Source organism: Onychomys torridus, chromosome 11, assembly GCF_903995425.1.
Source record: "Onychomys torridus chromosome 11, mOncTor1.1, whole genome shotgun sequence".
Taxonomy (NCBI): domain Eukaryota; kingdom Metazoa; phylum Chordata; class Mammalia; order Rodentia; family Cricetidae; genus Onychomys; species Onychomys torridus.
This window is the reverse complement of record NC_050453.1, coordinates 60258970-60272803: the sequence shown is the minus strand read 5'-3', so window position 1 is coordinate 60272803 and position 13834 is coordinate 60258970. Positions and strand designations below refer to the sequence as shown.

General features: G+C 47.7%; 1 protein-coding gene across 1 annotated transcript; it reads left to right on the top strand.

The window, feature by feature from the left end:
* Positions 1-7937: 7937 nt before the first annotated feature.
* On the top strand, positions 7938-13199 carry Ppp1r15b (protein phosphatase 1 regulatory subunit 15B). The gene is made up of 2 exons (XM_036202995.1): positions 7938-10422; positions 12733-13199. The coding sequence occupies exons 1-2, from the start codon at positions 8536-8538 to the stop codon at positions 13009-13011; spliced, it is 2166 nt and encodes a 721-aa protein (XP_036058888.1). The 5' UTR covers positions 7938-8535; the 3' UTR covers positions 13012-13199.
* Positions 13200-13834: the final 635 nt, after the last annotated feature.

The window sequence follows — 13834 nt, the reverse complement described above, 5'->3', positions numbered from 1 at the left end:
AAGAAGGAATTTCCAATAATATCAACTCATAAGAACTGGGTGTTAGAGGTTCAGCATCTTATTTATAGAAGGCATAATTCAACCCCCAAGAATTCAGAGACTAGATATACTAAAAGGTTCTTGGAGGCTGAGTGTAGGTGGGCAGGGTAAAGGCCATCTTGGAGTAGCTTTAAGAGAGAGTGGGAGCTGGGCGGTGGTGGCGCAAGACTTTAATCCCAGCACTCGGGAGGCAGAGCCAGGTGGATCTCTGTGAGTTCGTGGCCAGCCTGGTCTACAGAGTGAGATCCAGGACAGGCACCAAAACTACACAGAGAAACCCTGTGGGGGGGATAGAGATAATGAACATAAGCAACTCTTGGGATATCTAGCTTTGGTAAAAACTTGGAGGGAAGTGGAGAAATGGCTTAGTGGTTAAGAGCACTCACTAGTCTTCCAGGGGTCTGTGGTTCCAATCCCAGCACCTAACCTTCCCCGACAGCTCATTACCACTTGTAATTTCATTTCCAGGGGATGTGGCTCCCCTTCTGGCCCCCTCAAGCACTCCATGCATGTAGGACACAGGTATACACACAGGCAAAACACTCATACTCATAAAATAAAATGAATAAAGTTGGAGGAGAATATATCTAAGAGGGTTTTAAAACATAGTTTACATTAAAGTACGCTAGCCTGAATAATTTATCACTGAGAGGCAATCTTGTGTGTTACAGAGAAGTGAAAACATGGCCCAGCGTCCTTAAAAGAAGCCGAGGGCTAGGATCTCAGAGGCTTCTTGGCTGTGTAATGAGATTAAAGGTTCTGAACGAGTCCAGTTACAGGTGGATTGGGCAGGGGAAAAATGAAGAGAGTTTTTGTTTGCTCAGTGAAGTATGGTTAAGCCCACTGGTCGAACATAAGACCACTACCACAATTCAAAGCAAGCTTTAATTAAATACTGTCCAGGTGGATGGATTGCACGTGGGGCAAACACACTTGTTTAGAGACGTGAAAACACGTGGCTTGTTATCTCCCATAACAATAGCCTCCTACATGTCAGGAGCCATCTGTCCTTGGGCAAGGGGCTTGCAAATCAGAGGCATTTTGGTTTGGTTTTTGGTTTTTGTTTTGTTTTGTTTTGTTTTTCTAGACAGGGTCTCTCTGTAGCTTTGGAGCCTGTCCTGGACTAGCTCTGTAGACCAGGCTGGCCTCGAACTCAGAGATCTACCTGCCTCTACCTCCCGAGTGCTGGGATTATGGGCGTGCGTCACCACCACCCGGCAAGAGGCATTTTTGTTTCATGAATCTTAGGCATAATAATTAAAACTTAAAATGTAACTTTGACTCTCACAGCATGAGGTGGGATTTTAGGCTAAGAATGAGTATTTATGGGAAGGCTGGGAATTTGAAGGGGGAGCATTGTGAAATAGTCCCAAGGCCTGGGAAAAACTGAACTACTAGGGGATGAGGGCAGGGCACCCAGCCTCGATGAGATTAGATGAGATTAGTGGTCAAGTGTGAATGGAAGCAGTCAGTCGGCATGATTGACTGACTTCCGGGGCTGGGCTGCACTGCAGATCGCAGGCACAGCATGAGCGGGTAGTTGGGTGTAATGAGGTTGCGGTTTGCCAGAGGAGAATGTTGGTGTGAGAGGGAGGCAAGAGAAGGAAAGGATGTTGTTTGTTCTGTTTGGTTGAGACAGAGTTTCTTTTACTCTGGGGAAACTTGAAACTCTCTTTGTAACCTAGGATGGCCTCAGACTCGGGGGCAATCCTCCAGGTTTAGCCTTTCGAGTGCTGGGTTTACAGGTCTGAGCGCCATGTCTGACTAGAAGAAGGGTGGTTTCAAGAGTGGGGGTGAGCCGGGCGGTGGTGGGGTACACCTTTAATCCCAGCACTCGGGAGGCAGAGGCTGGAGGATCTCTGTGAGTTCGAGGCCAGCCTGGGCTACCAAGTGAGTTCCAGGAAAGGCGCAAAGCTACACAGGGAAACCCTGTCTCGAAAAACCAAAAAAAAAAAAAAGAAAAAGAAAAAAAAGACTGGGGGTGATGGGTCACCACAAAATAAAATAAGGGATGATGACAGTGGTCTCTGAGAGGTTAAGAGCTGATGTGGGGGTGTACATCTGTCATCCCAGCACTCAGGAGGCTGAAGCAGGGAGACCGATGAGTCCAAAGCTAGCCTAGGCTACACAGCAAGACTGTCTCAAAACAAACAAACAAACAAACAACAACAAAAGAGCTAACTCAGGGACACACGAGTTGGGAGGGCAGGGTGTGAAGCCGGAACAGCGAGGGATGTGAGGAGAAAGAGAGAGTTGGAAAAACAATCAAAAGCTGTGTACCGTTTTAGCTGAGGCCTGGCGATATCTTTAAAGGTAAATATAATGAACTAGGGTTTTGCTGTCTTCTGCCAAAAATGCCAGTCCAAGGACTTCTTGTCTTCAGCAGCTAGCCGGCCGCCAAGGTGACTTCTTATCTCTGTGTGCAGAGCCGCCCGCCGCCCGCCGCCCGCCGCCCTCCGCCCTCCGCCCTCTGGCTGAAAGGTTGATTCACCACTCTCTTCCAGTTGAGGTGCAAGGCAAAAACCACGGATTCTCATAGCTTTATATGCTTCCTGGTTGCATGTTCTCAGATAACAACTTAGAAGATAAGAATAATTAAAAACAAAATCACAATTAAAACTGCACAACGGGTTGGGGATTTAGCTCAGTGGTAGAGCGCTTGCCTAGCAAGCCTGAGGCCCTGGGTTCGATCCTCAGCTCAAAAAATAAAAATAAATAAAATAAAATAACAATAAAACTGCACAAGGAGCTGGGCATGGTGGTGCATGCCTTTAATCCCAGTGCTAGGGAGGCAGAGGCAGTCAGATCTCTGTAAATTCAAGGCCAATCTGGTCTACAAAGCAAGGACAGCCAGGTCTGTTATACAGAGAAACCCTATCTCAAAACTCCCTTCATCCCGTCCTCCCCAAAAAACAAAACAAAACAAAACAAAAAATACACAAAAAAAAAACCCTGCACAAGGACTAGAAAGCCCTCTCAAGGAAGTTATGTTTGTTTTTAATTATTTCCTTTTGCAATGCTGGGGATCAAGCCCTAGGCCAGTGCTCTACCACTGAGCTACATCGTCAAGCCTCATTTAAAAAAAAAAAAATTAAGAAAATTGATTTCAGGAGCATGTGGTTTATTTAAGTGAAAAAGCTACAGCTGGAATATGAGGTTTGGGCATGGGTAAGGTAAGGCTATGGTAATAAAAGGAGCTGCTGCTGCAGCAGTCTGGGAAGGAAGTTGAGGCAGCTCCTTTCTGTGAGGTGTAGGAGAATGAAGTGCCTCCAGACCATCACTGAGAGGGAAGAGCATCAGAGAGAAAGGACCCAAAACTGGAGAATCTAAACATAATGGGGACAGTAGCTTTATTGAGGGGGAGGGGAGAGAGAGAGAGAGCTGGAGAGATGGCTCACTGGTTAAGAGCACTGGTGTTCTTCAGAGGACCCCGGTTCAAGTCCCAGCTTCCACACTGCAGCTAACCATCATCTGTATCTCCAGTTTTACAGATCCTAAGCCCTCTTCCGGCCTCCCCAGGCACCAGGTGTGAACGAGGTGCACAGACAGGCAGGCAAAGCACTGGTTCACATAAAACAAAAAGAAGTAAATCTTCAAAAGGAAGAGGAAAGAAAAGGGAAAGAGTTATATTGAGAGGGATGGCAGGGGAGGCTGAGGAAACTCTTCAGAGAGCAGCCTTTGGAGCACACCTCCCAGCAAATCCCCTTGAGGAGTCTCTCCGGTCTGGCTTTTTATAATCTTTTAGGGGTGATGGGAAGTTTCAGTCCTGTGATTTAGTTCAGCATATGGTTGTTGGGAGCACAAAGGTGCTTGTGCTCACAAACAGCACTAAGGAAACTTGGAATGATAAACATACACTGTTGCCACTTTAATGGAAGAGATGTGTAACCTCTTTTCTTCCCCAGAAAACTGGGAAAGGAGATGGCTAATAGTCTCTGGGGTCCTTGTGCTATCTGTATGGCCGAGACCACACCAGATCCTCCCCCGAACATTAAGATAACACATGTAGCCTGTCTCTAGAACCCATCTTCATAAAAGAAGTGGCATGTATTTCGAGACGAGTTCGTTATAATTATGCCTCTTAGTGCACACAGTATTGTGTTACACCAGGAAACTTTTTTCCAAATTTTGCTGTACTTAAATATGCCTGAAATAAACTGTCCAGTGTCAAGACTCTACAGGTTTGAACAAACACGGGCTACTAAGTCGTGTTGAACTGGATTTCCTTCTTGCTTCACGTGGATCATTACTCTGTTGACTGTGACCTTTGCAGAGACCCCACAAGAGGGCACAATAGGTACTTGAAAGAGCACAGTGGGTGACAAATCAGGGGCTGCTGTTATAGGACAGACAGTGTAACTGGAAGTTTTCCTGTGTCCCACCCGGTCCTGAGGTTCCGCAGCCACTTATAAAATAATCACTCAGAGGCTTATACTAATTACCAACTGTATGGCCTATGTCAGGCTTCTAACTAGCTAGCTCTTTCATCTTACCTTAACCCATTTCTATTAATCTGTGTTTTGCCACATGGCCGTGGCATTACCAGTCTGCTGGCATCTTGTTGCTCCTTGGGCAACCAGCTCACATCTCCCCTGACTCTGCTCTTCTTTTCTCTGTATCTCTGCTTGGATTTCCCACCTGCCTCTAAGCTGCCTTGCCATAGGCCAAAACAGTTTAATTTATTAGCCAATGGGAACCACACATATTCACAGCATACGGAAAAATATCCCACAGCAAGACAACCTCTTCACTCTAGTCCCAGAGAGAGGTGCAGGGGCATTTCCTGATGCGTGCTGTGGGCTCTGGCTTCAAGTTGCAGTCCTGTGTTCTGCTATTTATTTTAAAAAATTGTTCTTTATATTTCGTTTTATGTACATGAATGTTTTGCCTGCATGTATGTATGTACCACTACAAGTGTGTCTGTATGCCCTCTAACTGGAGTTAGGGAGCTGCGTTGTAGATGCTGGAAACCACCAAGGTCCTCTATAAGAGCTAGTGCTCTCTAGCACTGAGCCATATCCAGCCTCAACAGCTATTTTGGCTTGTTATTTTATTTATTTATTTTTCTTTTCTTCTATTTAAAGATAATTATTTTGAGAGACAGGGTCTTCTATAACTTGCTATGTACTGGAGGATGACCGTGAACTCCTATCTTCCTAGCTCTGCTCCTGGACTGCTGGGATTATAAACCTGTGCCACCCACCATACCCAGTTTTATACTGTCTCAAAAAGAGGTGGGGGGCCAGGGAGATGGCTTAGAAAGTTCTGCCAAGCCTAATGTCGTGAGTTCAATCTCGAGGACCCACTTGGTAGAAGGAGAGAACAAAGTCTCAAAAATTGTTCTCTGCCCTTCACGTGTCCTGTGGTGTGAGTTCACACAGCATATACTTAAAATAAATACATTAAATATAAATTTCAAAAACCATTGAGCTGGGCAGTGGTGGTGCATGACTTTAACCCCAGCACTTGAGAGGCAGAGGCAGGCAGATCTCTGTGAGTTCGAGGCCAGCCTAGGCTACAGAGTGAGTTCCAGGAAAGGCACCAAAGCTACACAGAGAAACCTTGTTTCGGGGAATGGAAAAAAAAAAAAAAAAGAGGAATCCTGACCTGAGCAATAATTATCTGTAGGAGCTCAGGAACAACAGAAGAGAACACAATAGAAACACATCACACAAATGTAAGAAATTCTGAAACAAGAAAAAAAATAAAGGACCAAGGACTCTCCAAAATGGCTCATTTAATAACCAACTTCAAGGGAACCTATTTTATTTTATTTTATTTTATTTTTTCTAGAGGTGGGGTTTCTCTGTGTAGTTGGAGCTGTCCTGGATCTTACTCTGTAGACCAGGCTGGCTTCACACTCAGAGATCCGCTGGCCTCTACTTCCTGGGTGCTGCTGGGGTTAAAGGTGTGCGCCACCACTGCCTGGCTTCAAGGGAACTTTCTGTAGAAAACAGTTCCTCTTGTCACTGGGAAGTTGAAGAAGTTGGTGAATGGAGTGTACATTTACAGGAAAGGATGGTGTAATCAGTTAAATTCTGTTAAGAGGTGTGATGCCAGCGTTGAAAAGAACCAATTGATTCTGAGTGGGAAGATCCGTGTGGGGCCTTGAGCAGACATCGGCCTCTATTTCTTCGTATAGCCCTTGCTATTCTGGAACTCACTTTGTGGACCAGGCTGGCCTCAAACTCACAGATATCCTCTGCTGGGATTAAGGACGTGTGCCACCATGCCCGGCTCTCGGCCACTGACCTCCAAGTTGAACTTGGGAGTGTGAGTAGCGATGTGACAAGAAAAGGTGAGGGTTTCTCTGGCCATCAAACACTAGGAAGGAGAACTCCAATGCAGGAGAAGAGACGGGAGCTCCGGCTGAATAGAACCTTTATTCTGTAGGCAGTGGGAAACAATTGAGGATTGTCCAGAGAACAGCAGAATATTAGCTAATGTTTGTGTTCCTATCCCATCTGGCCAGGCACTGTATTAGGAACATAGCTCCCCCACCCACTGGTTAAAAGAGAAATGAGTTTTATCTTCTCCACAAAAGGAACTGAAGCTTCCAGGAATTAATTTGCATATCTTTTCTACTATGAAAACTGAGTCATAGTACTAATACATTTTCCTAAAGTTTTTAGGATTAAGGAACCAGATATTCCCAGACGTAAGTAATAAGAGATTGCTGGGGATTAATAGTAGAAAGTCTTGGTTTGGGGAAAGAAATAACTTGTTCCTTTACAGGCCCCACAAAGTGTGAGGATCTGCCTTTACAGGCCCCACAAAGTGTGAGGATCTGCCTTTACAGGCCCCACAAAGTGTGAGGATCTGCTGGCTTCCCTTCGCAGACCAACAATCTTCTTAGTTCTAACTATTCCCCTGCCTCTGTGAGAGCTACTTGACTTTGCCATTGCACTTAGTGATTAGAATGGTAAGAAATAAGAAAGTGAACTGAAGGCCGGGTGTGGTGGCACATTCCTTTGATCCCTGCACTGAGAAGCATAGGCGGGCAGATCTCTGTTTTCAAGGCCAACCTGGTCTACACTGCCAATTCCAGGACGGCTAGGGGGAAGGGAAGGGGAAGGAGGAGGGAAGAGAGGGAGAACAGAAAAAGAAAGTGAACTAAGACCGAAATCACAAAGAGAGACCTAATTAGCACTTGGGAGGCGAAGCAGCAAGACTGAGGTTAGTTTGAGGCCAGCCTGGGCTACAGAGTAAAATCTGTTTCACAAAACAAAACCCTTGCCCCATTACAGCAATTAAAATTATCAGCCCCCCTCCCCACTCCCCAGGACAACAGTCACCGATGTGTCTTCATTGAGCGTTATACCCCATGGTCTTTGTTACTAAGCGAACCGAATTGGATTCGCTATTGCTGAGAAGCATGAGAAACAATCGCGGAGACTCTTTTCGCATTCTGTGACTTCAGCTTGCCCAGGACACCATGATTTCCTTCTGAGGGCTATGTATATATTTTGTCAACTGGACGCTGAAAGATGTCCGGATTAGACCGCAGGCGACGCTAGAGACTTGGAAATCCTAAAGCAGCGGGGACAGGAATGCATGAGCGATTTCAGTGTTCACTTGAGTTCTCACTTCGGATGATGTGTGTCTTAACCCCAGGCATGTTGGTTATAAGGCACTACCCACTTCTTATTTAACTCACGTCTACTTACACACTTAACAATACCAGAAGGCCGATCAGATACGTGACACTTGGCCCAATGTATCGGGTCCACAGAACAGGGCTCAGGAGAATTCTCAGGTTCTGCAGGAACCCACTTGACCTCCCTGAGCCCCTCCCTTTTACCCAGGAGGGTGGGGCGCGCGGTCTCCTAGGAGACCAGCGCTAATGGACCGCGCATGCGTACAGTCTGGGTCCGGCTGATGCAACTTTCCGCGTGCGAGCCGGCTCGACCCCGAGTAAGGAAGCCGATAGGGACCACGGGCGCAGCCAATCAGCGGCCACGCGCGAGGGTGAGGCAAGTCCGCCCCTCGGGGGGTGGGGGTGGGGTCCTGCAAATGACGTTAGGTGGCGCTGGGCGGTAGACGTAGACGCCCTCGGTCCTCAGTCTGGTCCGGCAGCTTCCGGGTGTTCGGCTGCGGCCATTTTGGGCTTCGCTTCCTCGCCCGCCCGCCCGCCCGCCCGCCACCCAGCCCTTCCGCTCTCGCGGTTCGCGCCTGGGTGCTGGCCGCGGCCTCCGGAAACGCCGCCGCCGCCGCCGCGCGAGGGACCCGGTCTATGGTGGAGGACTAGGACGCCTCCTTCCCCGCCGGGATGGACGGAACTGCGGCCGCCACAGCCTGCCAGGGCCGCCTAGCTGTGCGGCGCACCGCCCGCGGCGGAAGCCGCCGCTCCCGGGGCCCCCTCTGCCGGCGCGGGGATCGGCCTGCAGTACCGACTCGGTGGCTGGGCGAGGCTGGGGCTGTGTAGGCCTCGGATCCCGCCCGCCCCGACGCCGCCGAGCTCCGCGCTTCTGCCTGAGCAGCTGCCGAGGCTAGGAGATGGAGCTGGGGACGCACGGGCCTCGGAAGCGGCCTGCCCCTCGGATGGGCTCCTGGTTCCGGCTGCCCTTCCTTCGGCGATGGCACGCCCGCCCTTCCGCGTTCCCGACGCCTCCCTCTCGGGCAAACTCCGGGGACCCCGCACTCCCGGCCTCCGCTCTGCCCGAGCCTCGGACCAGGTACTGGACCAGATTGCTTGCCCAGCTCTTTGCCCTGCTGCCTTGCTTGCTCCAGAAGCTGTTTATTTGGAGCCAGCTTTTCGGTGGCATGATCCCCACCAGATGGCTAGATTTCGTGGCGGGTTACAGCGCCCTGAGAGCCTTGCGAGGACGGGAGGAGCCAGCCACTCCCGCGGTGCAGAAGTCTTTGAGTTCACTGCGGCTGGACTCTTCGGAAGACTTGGTTGTCAGTCCCCTTGATTGGCTAGAGGAGGGACTCCAGTGGCCGTACTCATCCTCAGACGTGGCGTTGCAATGTAAAGGCCAGGAAAGAGCTGTGGCCTCTCCAGCGCACACCTTTCTCCTGGAGCAGCAGCTGTGGGGAGCGGAGTTGCTGCACAGGAGTCTTCAAGCCAGTCTGGTCTCCCACCGAGAACTTGGCTCTATCCCCTCTGGGCCTCGCGACGCTCAGAGCGTAGGTAGTTTCAAGGTAGTGTCCTATCTCCTGAACCCTTCCTGTCTGGACTGCCTTCCCCAGCTAGAGCTGCGTCAGCAGGGCAGCGTTGGCGCTGGCCAACTCCTGGATTTCCGAACACTACCCCCAGAGAGCTGTTGCCTCTTTGAAGATGCTTGTCGCCCCCAGCCGCTGCGCGCCGAGATCTCGGCAACCGCGTGGCAGAGGTGTCCCCCTCTTTCTACCGAAGGCCTGCCGGAAATCCACCACCTTCGTACGAAACGGCTAGAATTCCTCCAGGCTAACCACAAGGGGCAAGAGTTACCCACCCCTGACCAAGACAATGGCTACCACAGCCTGGAGGAGGAGCATAGCCTTCTCCGGATGGACCCACAACACTGTCCAGATAAGCCAGCACACGCCGTGTCCCCTCCTGGAGCCAGCCCAGAGCCCACTGAGAAAAAAATAGACTTGTTGATTGAAGACGTTTCACAAAGCCCCCAGGGAAGCAGTCCGTCTTTCGAGTTACTTGTGGAAAAAGAAAGTGAAGGGGACCACACTAGTGTAGTCGACTGCTCAGACATAGAGGATGGCCTTCCTGTTTCTGCCAGACCAGTTTGTAGCAACAAACTGATCGATTATATTTTGGGAGGTGCCTCCAGTGACTTGGAAAGCAGCTCCGATTCGGAGAGTGAGGATTGGGACGAGGAACCCGAGGATGATGGTTTTGATAGTGATGGCTCTCTGTCCGAATCAGAGGAGGGACAGGACCCTGACGGGCTTCACCTTTGGAGCTCTTTCTGCAGTGTAGATCCTTACAATCCCCAGAACTTTACAGCCGCACTTCAGACTGCTGCCAGACTTGACCCCGGAGACACGTGGGATTCAGGGAAGGCCTTGTCTGGCAACTCCGATGTAGGAAGTTCTCGGACCGGACACCTTCCTGAGACCCTTGAGCATAGTTCTGGGGAGGAAGATGACTGGGAATCCAGTGCAGATGAAGCGGAGAATCTTAGATTGTGGAACTCTTTCTGCAATTCTGAGGACCCCTACAACCTTTTAAATTTTAAGGCTCCTTTTCAAACATCAGGGAAAAACTGGAAAGGCTGTCAGGACTCAAAAGCATCGTCTGAGGCCATGGTGGCCTTTTCTGGGTGTCATAACTTACTTTCTTGTAAGGTACAACTGTTAGAAAGCCAAGAAGATAACTGTCCAGACTATGGGCTGGGTGAGGCTCTTTCTGGAGAAAAATGCACCCATATCAAAAGAAAAAAGGTTTGTTTCTTTCCTTTTACAGGACTAGTGATTTGCTGTATTTTGATATGGTTACTATAGCAGCCTGACTTTTCCTGTGAGGCATAGTTACTCATATTTTTGAGGAAGGCCTCTTGAGCTCATGTGCTTGGATTGAGAAATACTCAAATGGCCCTTCTTCCCAATATAGAGAAATAGTCCTATCTGAAAGGATGCCAGGATATAGACGTTAGCAGGGCTGCCATTTAGGTTGGTGGGTCCTGAAGTTAAAAAATGTTCACATGTATTTGTGAATACTTAATATTTTATTTCATGACGACAATGTCTTTATTCCTGTCCATTAGAACCCAGAATACTAGTTCTATGCAACTAGTGATGAATACTAGTAATATTGTACTATATAATGATATATCACCACTAATAATAACCCACATAGCAAGTTAGGTTTATCTAGTTGTTTGCCCAGAAGGGAAGTGATTGTGGTGGTGTAATCCCAGCGCTTGGGAGTTAGAGGCAGGTGGATTATTTTGTGAGTTTTGGAGTCTAGCTTGGTCTACATAGTGAGTTCCAGACTTGCCAGGGATACATGGGTGGGATCTTTTCTTGAGAGAGAGAGAGGGAAGCAAAAGCAATACTCCTGGCTTTCCTACATCTCCTGTCTCCCAAGCTGGCCAGAAGTTTCAGCTCATTTTGTTTTTAGGTCTCACTAATGCAAGCTGGCTTAGAACTCACTGGAATTCAAGCTGGCCTCAAAGTCGTGTTGAGCCTGGTACCTCAGCCTCTGAAGTGCAGGGGTATTTGTGAGCCTCCGGGCTAATTTTATAACTTCATGGGGCAGTTTGCTCTTTCATTATATTATTATTCAGTTTACTTTATGTTCAGGGTATTTGAATTGCTTTATTTCTCTTACTGCTTATCCAGCTGAAGTTATTAATTGAGAATACATGCCACCCCCAAGCTCAAAGATGTCCTTTACTGTTGAGGGACCTCCCCCCCACCCCAGGGTTTCTCTGTAGCTTTGGAGCCTGTCCAGGATCTCACTCTGTAGACCAGGCCGGCCTCGAACTCACAGAGATCCACCTGCCTTTGTCTCCCGGGTGCTGGGATTACAGGTGTGTGCCACCACCACCCGGCGAGGGAGTTTCTTTAGTTTCTTATACTTGTGCCAGTGCCTGTCCAATGGACCTTGTTGTGAGCCACTGGCTCCAAAGGGCCAGTTTCGAGACTATTCTCGGGACAGGAAATATCTAAAGGGTGTTGATCTTATGTCTTGCCTATATAGAGGCATAATAAGTTATACTAAAAATTAAATTTTAGTTCATGTTTCAGAATGATATAATGAGAGGGTCATTTGTTTGTTTATTTACTTAATTTGCTGCAGGAGGCTAGCCCCTTGATCATCCTGAACAAGGGGTCTACCCCTGAGCTACATCTCCAGGTTTCTGGTGATGACACTGGTTCATACCTCAATGGGTTGGCATGAGAATCAAATGAGAACACTTTGTAAACTTCTGTGAAAAAAGTTTGGCATTTGGCAAACGGTATAAAAGTGCTTATTTTATTTATCTTAGTGACATTGACTTGGTAACCACTAGATTGCAATATCTAGTAAGGTGTTACATGCCTCCTAATTGTCCTCAGGGGCATTCCGAGGCCTGATGTAAAGGGAAGGGAAGCTATAGGCCTCAGTGGGATTAGCTGATGTAACTATTAAACATGCTTTAAAGCACCTTTTTTTTTTTTTTTTTTTTTTTTTTTAATGGCGAATCCCATGTAACCCATTCTGGCTTCCTACCCCGGATTCTAGTGCTTCGGTCATGGGAGTGTCGTGGCCTTTTCCGGGTTGTAGTGGTTACTTCCTGTATACTTTTTCATTTTGGGGGAACAATACTAAAAAACCAAATTTTTATATTTAAGAATGAAAGGATAACAGGATTAATAATAGGGAAATCAAGTTCCCATCTCTGGTTTATTTTTCAACACCATAAAACTAGAATTGGGCCGGGCAGTGTTGGCACACACCTTTAATCCCAGCACTCAGGAGGCAGAGGCAGGCGGATCTCTGTGAGTTTGAGGCCAGCCTGGGCTACCAAGTGAGTTCCAGGAAAGGCGCAAAGCTACACAGAGAAACCCTGTCTCAGAAAAAACAAAAACAAAAACAAAAACAAAAAAACCAAAACTAGAATTGGGCTTGAAGAGACTCAGTCTGTGGATCAATAAAGAAATGCACACTGATTTTTGCAGCGTTGTTAGCTGTTTGCACAAAGATTCTTTTTGGTGTCAGCTAGTTCTAAGATCCTAAAGTAATTAACATTGGGTTTATTTTTCTAGGTAACCTTCCTAGAAGAAGTTACCGAGTATTACATAAGTGGTGATGAGGATCGCAAAGGACCATGGGAAGAATTTGCAAGGGATGGATGCAGGTTCCAGAAACGGATTCAAGAAACAGAAGATGCCATTGGCTACTGCTTGACATTTGAGCACAGAGAAAGGATGTTCAGTAGACTCCAGGAACATGTTTCAGAAGACTTCCTCTTGTTCAACAATGTGATGAGTGAACAGCCTGTGGCCCTGGCCCACACTTTGTCTTGCTTGAGAGGTTTCTCTTAAAAACAGATATTGGCAGCTGTCCTTGGACATGTTTTTAAAGAAACAACTTGTATCTAGTGATGTGGTTGAATTGCTTTTGGGTAATGTATCTCATTAGAAACACCAACTGCGATAATGAAGGATCTCTAATCTTTAATCTTCTCTTTTCCTGTTTAGTTGGATGTGGTTTTTGTGTATTTGAGACAGGGTCTTACTACATTCTGGTTGGCCTAGGTCTGTGTGTAGACCAGGCTAGCCTTGAAATTGGTATCTTCTTGCCTCTTTCCTGTGCCACTGTGCCCAGCTGGAAGTGATTTTAAATATCCTCTGCTTCATTGAGGTGAAAAGGGACCCTCTAAGTCATTACTTTGCACTTTCAAAACTTATGGAGGCAGGGGGCAGCCAGGCTACATAGTGGGCTCTGGGTCAGCTAGGGCTATAAGCTGAGATCAGGTCTTAAAGGACAAAAAAGAAAAAAGGGTTTTGTTTTTGGTTTTTCAAGACAGGGTTTCTCTGTGTAGTCCTGGCTGTCCTAGAACTTGCTCTGTAGACCAGGCTGGTCTCAAACTCCTAGAGATCCACCTGCTTCTGTCTCCCATCCCGAATACTGGGATTGAAGGCATGTGTCACCATGCCTGGCACACAAAAAAGTTTCTTACCAGGCCTGTAATTCCAGTTACTTTGCAGACTGAGGCAGGAGGATAGAAAATTCAAGGTCTGTCTGGGCCACATAGTGAATTCAGGGCCAGCGTGGGTAGTTTAGCAATACCTTACCTTAAAATGAAAAGGGACGAGGAGGCTAGGGTACAGTTCAGTTAGTAGCAAAGGGCACTTGCCTACATGT